This window comes from Oncorhynchus mykiss, chromosome 12 (genome assembly GCF_057628025.1).
Source record: "Oncorhynchus mykiss isolate SJ-2025 chromosome 12, ASM5762802v1, whole genome shotgun sequence".
NCBI classification, from domain to species: domain Eukaryota; kingdom Metazoa; phylum Chordata; class Actinopteri; order Salmoniformes; family Salmonidae; genus Oncorhynchus; species Oncorhynchus mykiss.
Genome location: NC_143033.1, coordinates 67,406,162 through 67,420,243, shown reverse-complemented (window position 1 = coordinate 67,420,243; position 14,082 = coordinate 67,406,162). Strand labels below are relative to the sequence as shown.

Below are 14,082 nucleotides of genomic sequence, written 5' to 3'. Positions count from 1 at the left end.
TTAAACATTCAGGAAAATACAAGTGTCTCACAAGTTTCGAAAGCCTAGAATCTTGCTAATCCAACTGCGTTGTCAGATTTAAAAAGGGATTTACTGCGAAAGAATACAATGCGATTATCTGAGGATAGAGCCCCATAAAAAACAACTATTTCAACCAGCACAAGCGTAACAAAATCACAAACTGCAATAAAATAAATCGTTTACCTTTGACAATCTTCCTCTGTTTGCAATCACAATGCTCATTGTTACACAATGAATTGTCTTTTGTTTGATAAAATCCATTTTTATAGCCTAACACGAAACATTTTGTGAACCGCTTGTGTCGTGAATTCCGTCTCATTCCATTTTTGACGACACATTCGATGTAAATAATCACACGAAACGTGACTTTTCCAGTCATGTTTGGTTTCATTGCAATCAACTGAACCTGATGGGTCATTTCGCAGGACGAATTGACTGAAAGAAACCGATTTGAAGACAACAAGTAATGACATCATTGTGCACCAATGATATGACCGCTGTTTCGTTGATTGACTGTATTTTAACCCAATGACCACTGATCGTCTTGAAATCTAGCTGGGTAGATAGTCAATGAGCTGAAGTAAACGGCAATATGTAATGTTTATGTGTTGGAAGACCAACCCATGTAGTAAACTCCGGCGTAAAGAGGGTCATTCGCCATTGAAGTTTCATACCGGAAGGAGCAATGCATGTTACGCACAGCGTTGTTTTGGTAAAGCGCATCTTCAGCTGTTTATATATCAATCAGTATGGCGACTAAGTCAGGGAAAGCTAAATCTAAGACTAGATATACACACAATTTTAGAAGAAATTGATTGGGAAAGTGAGACAGAGATTGTTGGAGGACGATTAATTTAGCGATTCCCAAAATGAGGAATATTTTTTGGAACGGAGAGGACATCTTTTTGGAGTGGTAAGTTCTTCTCATGCTAATGCCGTTGTTTGAAATTAATAATATAAAATATTATTTGTGATTTTTTTTAAATGTTAGTAGCAATATATAAAAATGTAATGTAATGAAATGTGAGATGCGTGTGTCTGCCGCTCCACCCCACCCCACCCCCACATGAAATAGCCTATTTGAGGCTGTTGAGGGGAGGGCAGGCCCACAACAATGCCAAAGTGAAATGGAGACAGTAGATACAGCTCTTCTGTTGTAGTATAATAAAGACAGTAGATCTAGCTGGTCTGTCATAATATAATAGAGACAGTAGATCTAGCTGAAATGTCATAATATAAAATAGACAGTAGATCTAGCTGGTCTGTCATAATATAAATGAGACAGTAGATTTGTCAGGTCTATAATAATATATTCAACCTTATGTTCCCTGTACTCTATATATATCTGTTTATTATACCTGTTGATACAGGGCTCATATGTGAAACTATTCTAACTAAACATTTTCTTTCACAGTGACACTGACTCCGAATGGGAGCCCCCAGTGCCAAGTTGTCCATCCCCCACTGAAGCTGGTTCATCCAGCTCCTGCCACAAGTGGTGTTCATCTGCCCAAATTTATTTCTGCAGGCATGGATGTGACTCAGGGCCAAAAGGGCACAGCATGGAGGCGTCGCTGTGTTCTTTGCAAAATGAAGTCCCCCATCACCTGCACCACATGCTTCGTGACCCTCTGCTTTACAGCAGAAAGAGACTGCTATGGCACCTGGCATCAGCAGCACAATATTGTGTAGAGGACTGAGGGTCTTCCAAATATTGAAAGTGTTATTTTGTAAATGTATATATATATTTTTCATGTTTTTTCTCCATTTTTTTGGGGGGGGGGGTGTGTTAGAATACCATTTTGGTATTTTGTATATAGTTATTCCATTCAAAATGTATAACTTCACCAATTTGGCCACTTGGGTACATTTGGGCTACTTGTGTGGGACACCTGGGTGACTTCATGATAAATGTCATGTAGCAGACTCATTTTGGAAGTTATCATTCTGAAACTTTTGCACAAGTACTGTTGCCCTCTTATGTTTTTCACTGAAATTGTCCCCATCATCCTATCTGAATGTTTGTTTTGTCTTGTTCATTTTAAAGATGATGATACAACAATAAAAATAAAAAACCTATGTTTTTTTCATTGTATTATCTAAACCAGATCTATTGTGTTATATTCTCCTACGTTCAATTCACATTTACACAAACTTTAGAGTGTTTTCTTTCAAATCAAATCAAGAATATGCATATCCTTGGTTCTGAGCCTGAGCTACAGGCAGTTACAGGCGGAAATTGAAAAAAGTAGGGGGGTAGCTGTAAGAGGTTTCAACAAAGATTATACCTTTTTTATAATCAATTAGTATATTTGAGTTTAACCATAATATTTGTTGGAATATTTGTTCTGTCTTTTCTGATGCATAAAACTGAAATTGCAACCAGCTTTCTATAGCCTGTTTTAAAAATAGCGAAATTCTGGAGATCATTTTATTTTCAAATAACCGAAAGTGAGAAGTGGTAATCTGAATAAAGGGAAAAAGGCCTTTTTTTAAGTGGGGTGAGCCATTCTTACTAATCTGCTGAAAAACCAGTTCGGATTTCAGTACAATGTTTATATGACTGAAGCCTTTAGTGAGAGGTTCAAGGCTTTAATCATGTCCACCCTCCAAATTCATATTCATTATATAAATATGCCTGTTTAATTTAGCCTGGCTTGCCATTCCAAATAAAGTGGAATATTTTTTGCTCATATAATATTTGTTTAAGTCGTTCGGTGTTTTTAACTGACTTGTCTAGTTAAATAATGTTAAAATATATTTTTTTATAAAAATAAGTAGACTGGGATATGACTCAATAAATTAAGATGCTAGTTAACTCGTGGCTTGACCTAGGGACTCAGAAATAGGTTTGAAATAGAGCTCTCCCTTTCCTCTTTTCAACAAACGTACATGGATACTCCCATAATTCAAACATTTACAAAGAAAATAGAAAATATCACACATTTATTGTTTGACTTGTACTTATAAAAAATACATTCCTCTCACCTCAATGTGTCACGACTTCCACCGAAGTTAGTTCCTCTCCTTGTTCAGGTGGCTTTCGGCGGGCTGCGTTGCCGGTTTTCTAGCCATCATCGATCCACTTTTCATTTTCCATTTGTTTTGACTTGTCTTCCCACACACCTGGTTTCAATCCCATCATTACATGTTGTGTATTTAACCCTCTGTTCCCCCCATGTCCTTGTCCGGAATTGTTTATTGTAATTTATTGTAGTTTATTGTATTGCTTGTGCACTATATTCTGGTGTGCGACGGGTTTTGTACCCATTGATGTATTGTTCTGTTTCCGGTGGTTTTTATTATTAAACTGCGCCGTTGTAAACACAGTTTTTGCTCTCCTGCGCTTCACTTCTCTGCCGCCAGTACGCACGCCGTACTCAATGTTTTGTCATGCTGACATGAACTGACCAGGTGGATGAGTTATTTCAAAGAATTCACACAGGTCCATTTCTGTTGGTAGTAATTAGCACTGTCACAACCAACCCGTGAGGCAACCAACCCCGGTATCCCCTACTTTTACCACAGCATATCGGTTTATCATTACATATAGCAGAAAATTGGGACAGATAGAGCAACGAACTATAGATACACATTATACCCTTTTTGTTTTTCTGTAAAGAAACAAACTGTACAGTTATTTCACTGATGTTCCAATCAGTCACTCAACACTCAAAACCAATGTCTGTTCCCCTTCTCTCCCCCTTCATTTCACCATCCCACCCACCTCAGGGAGGTCATTTAACTTCACCAGACATTAAAAGAAGAAAGAGTGCACAGGTAGGAGACCAAACTTTCAATATACCACATCCTCTGGATTAACAGTCAAACTTTATTTGACTATTTAGTTGTACAAATGCTCTCAAATGCTTAGTACATCCACATCATACTGTATATCTATATAACAGTACAGCATCATTCTATGTAAAAAAATATTTTGTAATAACTGAATTAAAAAATATATCCTTGCCTTTAACAACTGAATGCAATCCAGGATCACCACCCTGGTTCCTCATCCACTGTTCGGAGGTCCCTACAAATGAATAGAACGGTAATACATCATGGTAATTCAGCTTCTGTAAGTACAACCTCTTACCATACTGGGCATGTGGAACCATTGAAAATGCATAGAAAGTGCTGCATCGTCATAGCATCTGAATACCTGTTGTTTATGATTGTTAGTCATGAATCAGTTTTATTGCAACATCTGAACTTGACAACAGCTTAGCCTTATCCGTTGATATTGTGATGTTTATACGGGCATGAATTTATATTTCTTGTGTGTGATCATACTTTGACCAATGATCATTTTGTTTGTCCATGTTCTTACCATATTGGATAAAGAAGAGTGTATTATGTGACTGATATATGTAAAACTGGTCTGTCCTTTTTCTCATATCTAGGCCAAGAGAGCACTGTTTCCCTTCAACCAATCAGCGGGCTCAATCACAGGTATGTACACCAATCACAACTCAATGGAATCTTTCTGAATCCTTTAGACATGACTATCTGGTAAAGGGGATGGTGTTGTCTCTAACTTTGTGTTTTTGTTTGTTATAAGGTTTTGTGACGCAGGCCTGACCTTTCACACTTATATAATAAACCATCTTTCCCTAAACCTCTTTGTTTATCTTTACTTCAGAATCTGAGGAGGATGACAATGATGAGGAGGAAGAGGAGGAAGAAGAAGCTGAGCAGGAAAGCGAGGAAGGAGAGAGAAGAGATCAGGCAAACACTGCTGGAGAGAGCAGTACAGGAGGCAGCCATTGTGGTGTGAAAAAGTCTGTCTTCAAAGTCACCTGTGGAGCCATCAATGGAGTGCTATATAAGGATCGGTTTGCATCAGGTACACATTTTATTGGAGACACTTTTACATGTTGGCAACCCTCTTTCTCTGGCTGCACCTCAGATACTGACCCCACTTAGTGCTTTTATCAAGCAGAAAACCCATTTCAGCAGATCCACAAGGTCTGCCATGAGAGGTGACTATATAGTTCCCTTAAGGAAAAGCACCTTCAGTCAGACGGCTTTCACTGTGAGAGCTTCCCATGTCTGGAACTCACTGCCTTCAGACACACGTAACTGTGCAACACTCAACCTGTCTGTAGTTTGTGAGGTGTGTAGATTTTCTTTGTTAATTTTCTGTATTTTGTTTGGTTGCTTATTGTGTTATTGCTCTTTCTGTCTGCATACTAAGAGTTAGTTGTCATGTGTTGCTCTCTGCTCTGTATGTGCTCATTGTCTGTACTGCCCAGGGACAGCGGTAGAAAGTTTGCCTACTAGCTAAAACCGGCACTTTTACTGAAAATGTCCCTGCAAACATAAACGTAATAAAGTAAAGTAAATTACAAAACGTTAGCTATTGTTGACAATACACTACATGTTATTTTACCATAGCCCCATGTCACTCTGGTCAGCTGTAATGCGCCAAATGTAATGTATATTAAGGTTATAGTAGGGTTTCATTTGAGTTTGTCCTGTCCCTATCTTCTCTGTTGCCCCAGGGTCGTGTGGAAAGAGCATCCGTACGGAGCTGCGCTGGATGACCCCGGTGGAGTTTCTGACGGGGGGGTCAAATCTGGAAGATCCCTCCTGGAAGAAAGACATCCAGTGGGACGGGAAACCACTCAGCCTCCTCATCGAGGTACAGACGGAAAGAGAACACAGAGAGAGAGAAAGAAAGATGAGAGAGAAAACATGTGTGTTTGGCACTTACCAACCTACTGTACAAGGAATGGTTTAAGATAGTCTGCAAGGTCTTTAAGGACCTGTGGTGAAAACATTTGCTGTCTTCAAAGACGTTTTACTAGTACTACTACTGTCTTTGTTTGTTTCTCATTTCCAGAGTAAGATCTTGGTCATCCACTCTCTCCTGTGTAAGTGCAAGCTGTGCAGCTCCACAGGCAAAGACAGGGTAAGCTTCCGCCTCGATCCTCAGGAACATGGTGGCACCCACTTACCAATCAGCAAATCACATTGGTTAAACGAATGCTTCAGTTGTAATAATGAAATTCCAAGATGTTACTTAACATCACTGTATAGGGAATGAATGAATGAATTACATTTTCGTGTCAAATCATCAGTTGGCAACCCATCCCTTAGAGGATTAATTGACACATAAACAAGCATTACAATGATTCACAGTGATAATTCAGTGATAGTTCTTCTGGTGTTCTGCGCAGTGTATAAATAATGAATAAATAATGAATAATGAAATAATGAAAAATAAATCAGTACATAATAGTAGATAAGGTTTTTCAAGCAATAATAATAATAATAACCCTAGATCTGTAAAAAATTATACATAAATACAGAAAAATTAAACAGAAGGTGTTTCAACCTGATCTTGCACAAAGAGAATATTCAAGTGTGAGATCAGAGAGATCAGAGAGAAGACTGTGAGACAGCCCTACAGACAATCTATACACATATGTGCACTTTGCTATATAAGAGCTAAATACTTTTAGAATGTAATTATAGGTTGCCCTTTTTCTTTTATTCCAGGCTTTATCAAACAAATTCAGAGAACAGAAATACACAATGTACAAAAAAACATTTCAGTTTCTCCTCATCACTCAGCCACATATTGCCAGGGTAAATCTGGTGGGTTCCTGAAATAAGGACAAGTGTATATATATCGCGGTAGAAAGTGCAATGGATGATAAAATGAATGTTATTCTCTATTTCTTCGAGGTCACAATAGTTACATCGTTTTTCCTCATCCATTATCCCGACCTGTTTCAATACGCAGGGGAAATATCCCTGGTCTTACACATGGCGATCTCTTGCTTTTAGGTAGGTTGTACATAATATACTGTATCTCTCACACACAAATTCACCCTTAATCAAACAAAAGGTTCTCAATTTATGTTTATGAATCATCTCCCCCACCAATTTATTTTCATATTGCGTCATCAGTTGTTTTTAAATAGTATCTATATCTCCGTTAATTTGGTCTTCGTACAAATGTTAAAAGTCAGACTGCTGGAAAAGGGCCGACCGACATTTTGGTTGCCCAGGCTCCTCCTATGAAGAGATCCCATTGAAAACTTTTCTGGCAAAAGGCACATCCAACAGTCTATTCCAAAGTCTCACTATGCACGCCTTCCATCTCACGCCACAGGGATCCCAGCCCATGTCCCCAGTTAAGGCCAAATATTAATGCCAAATATTTATAGTTGCTAGTAAACTCAAGAATGTCTTCACCACCACAAAATTGAAAACCAATTGACTGGACGTAAAACATTTTCTGCAGGTTTTGTTCAGTTTCTGCCATAAAAATACATCACCATTTCATCATCATATCCTATATCCATATCCATATCCTATCCTCCAGTATTTAACTGTTTCGTTTATTTTGCCAAATCATTCATAAACATAGCAAACAGAGTTGGTGATAAGGCATGTCCTTGTTTTACACCCGAGGGTGTGGGAAACCAATCTGTACGATATTCGTTAACACACAAACAGGCAGTTGGTGCTTGATTGTTAACCATTTCCTTCTCACCTTCTTCTCTTCTCTGTCTTGGCAGCATGATCAGGATAACGATGACGACTGCTTCATCTGTAGAAGCCAGGGCAACTTGATATGCTGTGATGAGTGTCCTCGCTCCTTCCATCAGAGATGTCATCTTCCGAATGTGGATGATGCTATCCTGGGGTGAGAAGAGTTGAGGGTTGATGAGAGACAGAGTGAGACAAAGAGATTGATATAAGAGAGGTATGTTTGTTCTGTGTAGGTAAACGTAGCTGTCAGCTTTTTGTGCACTATTGAAATGTGTGTGTGTGTAATCACAGGGATGATTGTCCGTGGATGTGTACATTCTGTGTACTGAGGGCCAGTCAGTCGTGGCGCTACCCCAAACAAATGACCTACCAGGAAGCCTTAACCTGCCGAATCTCAGACCACCAACTGGTGAGGAGCCTGAATGAATGACTTCTATCATTGGTCCAACTACCTCCAATTGCCTGTCCATTATAAGCATCACCATATATTTGACATTAAATAATTATTCAGAATTAAATGTAAACTATATTTGACCCTTCACATAAAGGTGTGTTTACTCTGACAGGAATGCCAGTACCTCCTGCTGTGTCTGTACAATGCGGACGAGGAACACATCGCTGTGGCAGATCCTTGCATCAATGTCAGTTTGCTTGGTTCTCTCTCTCTGTGTGTGTGTGTGTGTGTGTGTGTGTGTGTGTGTGTGTGTGTGTGTGTGTGTGTGTGTGTGTGTGTGTGTGTGTGTGTGTGTGTGTGTGTGTGTGTGTGTCAAAGTTCACATATCTCCGTCTGTATGTTTCATTGCCAGGTGAAAAACTACACCAGTGTGATAAAGACCCCTATATGGCTGGACAGGGTTGTGGAGAAGCTGCAGCAGAATCTCTACCAGTCGGTGCAACACTTTGTGTCTGATGTGTTGCTTATCTTCACCAACTGTGCCACATTTAACAGGGTAAGACTGCACTACGGCAGTATCCAATGTGAAGAATTAAGGTAACATTTTTTTTAACAAATCTTGGAATTGTGCTAATGCATGAATAACACTTTAACAATGTGTCTTTGTTTAATCCATAACAAATAGGAATTAGGCTAAATGAGTTGTGTTTTATGCATTACTAGTTTATTATGTTTTTTATACAAATGTGTCTGTCTTTTTTTAATGAAGGACAATGCAGAGTTCCGTGGGATGGGTGAAAGATTGAAGGATCTATTTGAGAGAGAGTTCAAGAGTACATTCAGTATCCAGCTTCAGCATCCAACTGCATCCAACAGCCAGTAGAGCCTTCATCAAGTCTGTACTGTTATCTCACTATGAGACAACAGAGAATATTCACCATGCCCTGGTCTTTCTATACAGCCTTCATACAGACTTGCATGTACATTATTATCCATCTAGTCCTTTCATGAATTGCTTTCATTCGTTCTGGCAGTCAAAATGGGTGTGTGATGATAATTGAAATAGAATGATGGTGATAACATTGCATTTCACACAGTAAATGTTGCTTTGCTAACTTCTCATACAAGAGCCTTAGAATTCCTCACCTTCCAGGTTCTTACTTCTGGTTAGGCCTCACTAGATTCATGTCCAGGGATTCTAGCGAAAATAAACTCATGAATTTCTAAAACATTGTACAACATAGTACTTGTTTGACTGTGTAGGCTACCAGAATGTGGTTCTGTTGAGGAGAATATCATCAGACAGAGCAGCAGCACCCTCTTTAGGGCAGTTAGGTCAGCGGGTGCTTTGGGTCTCTGCCCTCATGCAGGACCTGCATACGCTGCTAATGTAACAGTTGTTAAAGTACTGTGTGAATTTCACCAGGTTCATATATTAATATGGCATGTTGATTTGTTATTATGCATGCCTGCATCCTGGGAGTAGGGGAGTGTGTACTTACATTTTGCCCTGCGTGCTCGTGCTCAAATCATTTTGATGCGCTATCAGAGGTAGACACGTTTTTTCTGTCGTCTTCAGAAAAATGTGATTATTTTAAGCACAAAGTCATACACACAGTGTTTTGTTCATGAATAATGTTGTATATTTAGATGTTACTCATAAGTTGATGGTTTTGTTAAGATGCACCAGTAACTACTTTTTAGGATGATATTAACATTCTGAATTCAACATATGGTTAATAGCTAGCTCAGGTATTAGCAGGCTATTGTATGTGGGAACGATGGCGAGCTCCTCGAATGATCCCAGTCCCTTGTGTTGTGCATCTGTTGTAGAAAGTGGCGTCGATTCGCTGAACAAATGTGCTCTACAAATGTTTTATTTCCTTTTGGATGCAGGTATGCGGTTTTATCTATGTAAAATATATGTTATGTGTTGATGCATAATAAGGAGAGGCTGTACTAATTTTTGTATTCTAAAATAATTTTGATGCGCGATGAGAGAAAGAGGCGACGATTCTCAGAACGTATATGGCTCTACAAATGTTTTATTTTCTTTTGGATCCAGATGCAGGATGCAGAGAGTGAATTCTGCTTAATTAAAACAACCTGATCTCCAAAGTCCACATCTATAGTCTCACATACAGCCCGGAATCAAACCAGGGTCTGTAATGACACCTCTAGCACTGAGATGTAGTGCCTTAGACCGCTGCGCCACTCGGATCGTGTTTGGATAATCATCTCTCTCATTGAATCAACAGAGGTGTGTTTCTCTTTGCAAATATCTTAATCCTTTTCTCTTTTTTAACCTTTATTTAACTAGGCAAGTCAGTTAAGAACAAATTCTTATTTACAATGACAGCCTAGGAACAGTGGGTTAACAGTCTCGTTCAGGGGCAGAACGACAGATTTTTACCTTGTCAGCTCAAGGATCCCCGATCAAGCAACCTTTCGGTTACTGGCCAAACGCTCTAACCACTAGGCTACCTGCCGCCCCAAAACATCCTTTAAGAATTTAAAAGTAATCCTCGAAGTAATCATCTAGTTTTTCAAAAGTATCTGTAATCTGATTACAATATTTTAGCTGGTAACGTTACGGATTAAAGTTACCAGTTAACATATGGATTATATGTAATCTATTACATGTAAGGGATTACAAAAAACAGTAACTGTAATCTGTTACTCCCCAACCCTGACATTAGGCTATAACTATCTCTGAAATATGAATAACATTACTACACAGCACAGACCATACACGTAACGTTACTAGCTAGCCAGCCAGCTAATGTTACCTAGCTAGCTAACAGTACACTTTAACTTGAAATGAAAACGATTTTCTGACAAAATTAGAAATGTATAATATCTGAAAATGTAGCTAGCTAGACTTTCTTACCCGTATACATTATTGGACGCTTCTCCCTCTCTGTCACAGATGCCCTTAGTTTGAAGATGTGAACATTCTGTGTGTTCTCTTTTCGACTCTGTCTGCAAATTGCAATGTCTGTCACGAATATTACCGAAGGTGGCTCCCCTTCTTGTTCGGGTGGCGCTCGGCGGTCGTCCTCGCCGGTCTACTAGCTGCCACCGATCCTTTGTTCCGTGTTCGTTTGGTTTTGTCTAATTGGTTTCACCTGTTCATTGTTTGGTTGTTAGGGTGGGGTTATTTAAGTTTGTTTAGCCCGCTTCTGTTTGTGCGGGCTTGTTCTTCTGTATTTGTGAGAGGGGTTAGTGTTTTGTTGGGTTTTCTCGCTGTCCTAGTATTTCACGTAAGGGTACTATTTTGTTTTATAGTTACGCCTGTGTTTGGGTATACTATTTTGTTCCTATGATTTTTTGGACATTAAAGCGTGTTTTTTCCCACATCCTTTGCTCTCTGCGCCTGACTCCACACCCATTCACTCATTGAGCGTTACAATCTCCTTAGCTATCATAATATAATTCCACTGATTTCAGAACTCGGTCCTCCGGAAAGTGGAGAGCAACACTTATGCAGTTCTACTACTTGATATCTTTCAAAAAAGCAGTGTTAGAAAGGATTACCTACACATACAGACCAGCTAATATTATAGACAGAAGTGTGCTACATTGCAGACCAATCCGAATCTCTCGGCATGTCCTGCCCACTCATTATCTCAGCCAATCATGGATACCGGGAAGGTTGCTGGCTTTTTCCATGGCTAAACCAACTAGGCTGAAAGTTCACATGTTCCAGAAGGCATTTCTGCTCAAAAAACACATTTTCAAAAATAAAACTAGTCACATATTGCAGCCTAAATGTAATTCTATTAAGTTAATTACATGTTTCAAATGCAGAAGACTTAGAAGGCAAGCATACTTTGCAAAGGGGCCCAACTTTGTGTGGCATGTTGATTCCTATTGGTTACACAGACTTTTGGCCCCCTCATCCTATTCTAACCACCAACCGCCAGCTTTGTTTTCATGTTACCTGATGAAATTGCTGTATAATATGATCCTGTTGCCATCTAATGCACATTCAAATATCATAAATCAACAATGCAGAGCTCTCCCTGTCCTCTGCCGTGCCTTGATTGAATTACTGTTGATGACATCTGGAAATGTGCATGGACACCCTGGCCCATCTACTGTTCCTAATCCCAATTCTGACCTGTGCTCTGATATCTGCTTCACTGATTTCTGCTCTCGTAAAGGTTGGGTTTTCTGCACGTTAACACTAGAAGCTTATTACCTAAAATGGTAAATTGAAAGTGTGGGTTCACAGCTCCAATCCAGATGTGTTGGTCATTACTGAGATGTGGTTAAGAAAGAGTGTTTTGAATACTGACGTTAACCTTTCTGGCTATAACCTTTTTCGGCAAGACAGATCTTCCAAAGGTGGGGGAGTGGCAATCTTTACCAAGGATCACCTTCAGTGCTCAGTTGTCTCTCCCCAAACAATTTGATTTGCTGGTTTTTGTTTCAAATATTTTTTATTAAACACACACAAGAATGGTGTATACAAGACAGGTATACAATTCTTATCTAAACATAAAAGAGCATACAGGAACAACAAGACCCAGAGTTCTGGGTGCAGAACAAATAATACAAAACACGACATACAAAACAAGGACACGTAGAAAGAAAGAGGGAAGATGTCCCCCCTTATTCCCCCAACCCCCCCCCCCCAACTGCTCGGGTGGCAGGGCCAGCACATGCTGCCCAAAGGTAGATTAAAATATTACAATTGAGAGTGCGTTAATAAGTACAAATTCACAGCGCCGACTCGTCCAAGTAGGAGAGGAAAGGCTGCCAGATTTGATCAAATGTTGATAATTTATTGTTCAGAATATATCTAATTCTTTCTAAGTGTACAGTGTTTGCCAATTCACTGAGCCATAATTTGGTAGAGGGCGCTTCCCTCCTCTTCCAAAACAACAAGATTCGTTTTTTTGCCGAGATGAGACCGTACGAGATTAGTTGTTTTTGGGGGTTGGTTAATCCGTTTAGGGACTCAGATACTCCCAGGATTATCAGAAGCGGGTCTGGATCTATTGAAGTCTCCAAAACTTCAGAGAGGATCCCAAAAATTCCACTCCAATAACCATGCAAGCTAGAGCATAGGGCAAAGCAGTGGAGTAGTGTACCCTACCCTAGCCTGACATTTATCACATGTAGGGGATGTGTCAGGAAATATCCTATGCAGTTTAGTTTTGGAATAGTGTAATCTGTGTAAAACCTTGAATTGTATGAGACGATGTCTGGAATTAATGGAGCATGTGTGGATATACTCCAAGCTCTCTTCCCAGTCTGCCACCGAGATGTCAGTCCCTAGTTCTTCCTCCCATTTTGCCTTGATGGCATCAGTGGAAGGTGTGCTAACAGATTGAAAAGCATCATATAGACGCGATATCAGTTTATCGGAGGTGGGGCATATTTTTATGCATCCGTCAAACATGGAAGGTTTGGCATTCCCAAATGTTGGGAGGTGTTTCCTAACGTAGTCTCTAATTTGTAGGTATCTGAAAAAATTACTTCTGGGAAGGTTATAAGTTTCCATCAGCATCTCAAAGGAAGCAAAGGTCCCTTCTATGTATAAATCCCCTATGGTACTTATCCCCAACTCTCCCCATCGCTCAAATGTGTTATCAAGGTTAGAAGGGGCAAAGGAGGGATTCCTGGCGACAGGGAGCATGAATGACATTGGTCTAAGCTCAAAGTGGACTTTAATTTGCTTCCAGATTCGGACTGTGCTATGTATAATAGGATTGTTACAATAAAGTGACATCTCCAGATTGACAGGTGACAAAATCACAGCGCCAGTAGAGAAGGGGTGACACTCCTCACGCTCCATACTAAGCCAGCTGGATGCCGGAAGTACGTCATCCAGCAGAAACGTAACAATGCGGAGGTTAGCGGCCCAGTAATAAAATATACAATTTGGGAGAGACAATCCTCCTTCCATCTTGGATTTACAGAGGTGTTTTTTACCTATCCTGTGTGTTTTATAATCCCAGATGAAAGGATTGATAATTGAGTCCAGTTGTTTATGAAAGGATTTAGGTATGAATACTGGGATGTTCTGATATAGGTAGAGCAGTTGTGGGAGGAAGACCATTTTAATGGCATTAATTCTTCCGAGGAGAGAAATTGGGAGAGTTCTCCAAAATAGTATGTTTGCTTTGAGTTTTTGTATCAGAGAGGGGAAA

General features: G+C 39.6%; 1 protein-coding gene across 3 annotated transcripts in view; it reads left to right on the top strand.

Moving 5' to 3' along the window:
• LOC110537998 (uncharacterized) overlaps positions 1-9,150 on the top strand; it is a 31,559-nt gene extending 22,409 nt beyond the window's left edge. Inside the window, exons 6-16 of one of the 3 annotated variants that reach the window (XR_016485197.1) lie at positions 3,754-3,801; positions 4,016-4,099; positions 4,425-4,473; positions 4,664-4,867; positions 5,526-5,665; positions 5,867-5,935; positions 7,554-7,741; positions 7,819-7,936; positions 8,094-8,168; positions 8,334-8,477; positions 8,691-9,150. Coding sequence is in view for 2 of the 3 variants with exons in the window: in XM_021624503.3 (XP_021480178.3) it covers positions 3,754-3,801; positions 4,016-4,099; positions 4,425-4,473; positions 4,664-4,867; positions 5,526-5,665; positions 5,867-5,935; positions 7,554-7,681; positions 7,819-7,936; positions 8,094-8,168; positions 8,334-8,477; positions 8,691-8,804 (1,173 nt within the window). In the remaining variant the exon portion in view is untranslated. The remainder of the gene's footprint in view (positions 1-3,753; positions 3,802-4,015; positions 4,100-4,424; positions 4,474-4,663; positions 4,868-5,525; positions 5,666-5,866; positions 5,936-7,553; positions 7,742-7,818; positions 7,937-8,093; positions 8,169-8,333; positions 8,478-8,690) is intronic. The other 2 variants (XM_036938067.2, XM_021624503.3) reach the window with 2 other exon arrangements.
• Positions 9,151-14,082: the final 4,932 nt, after the last annotated feature.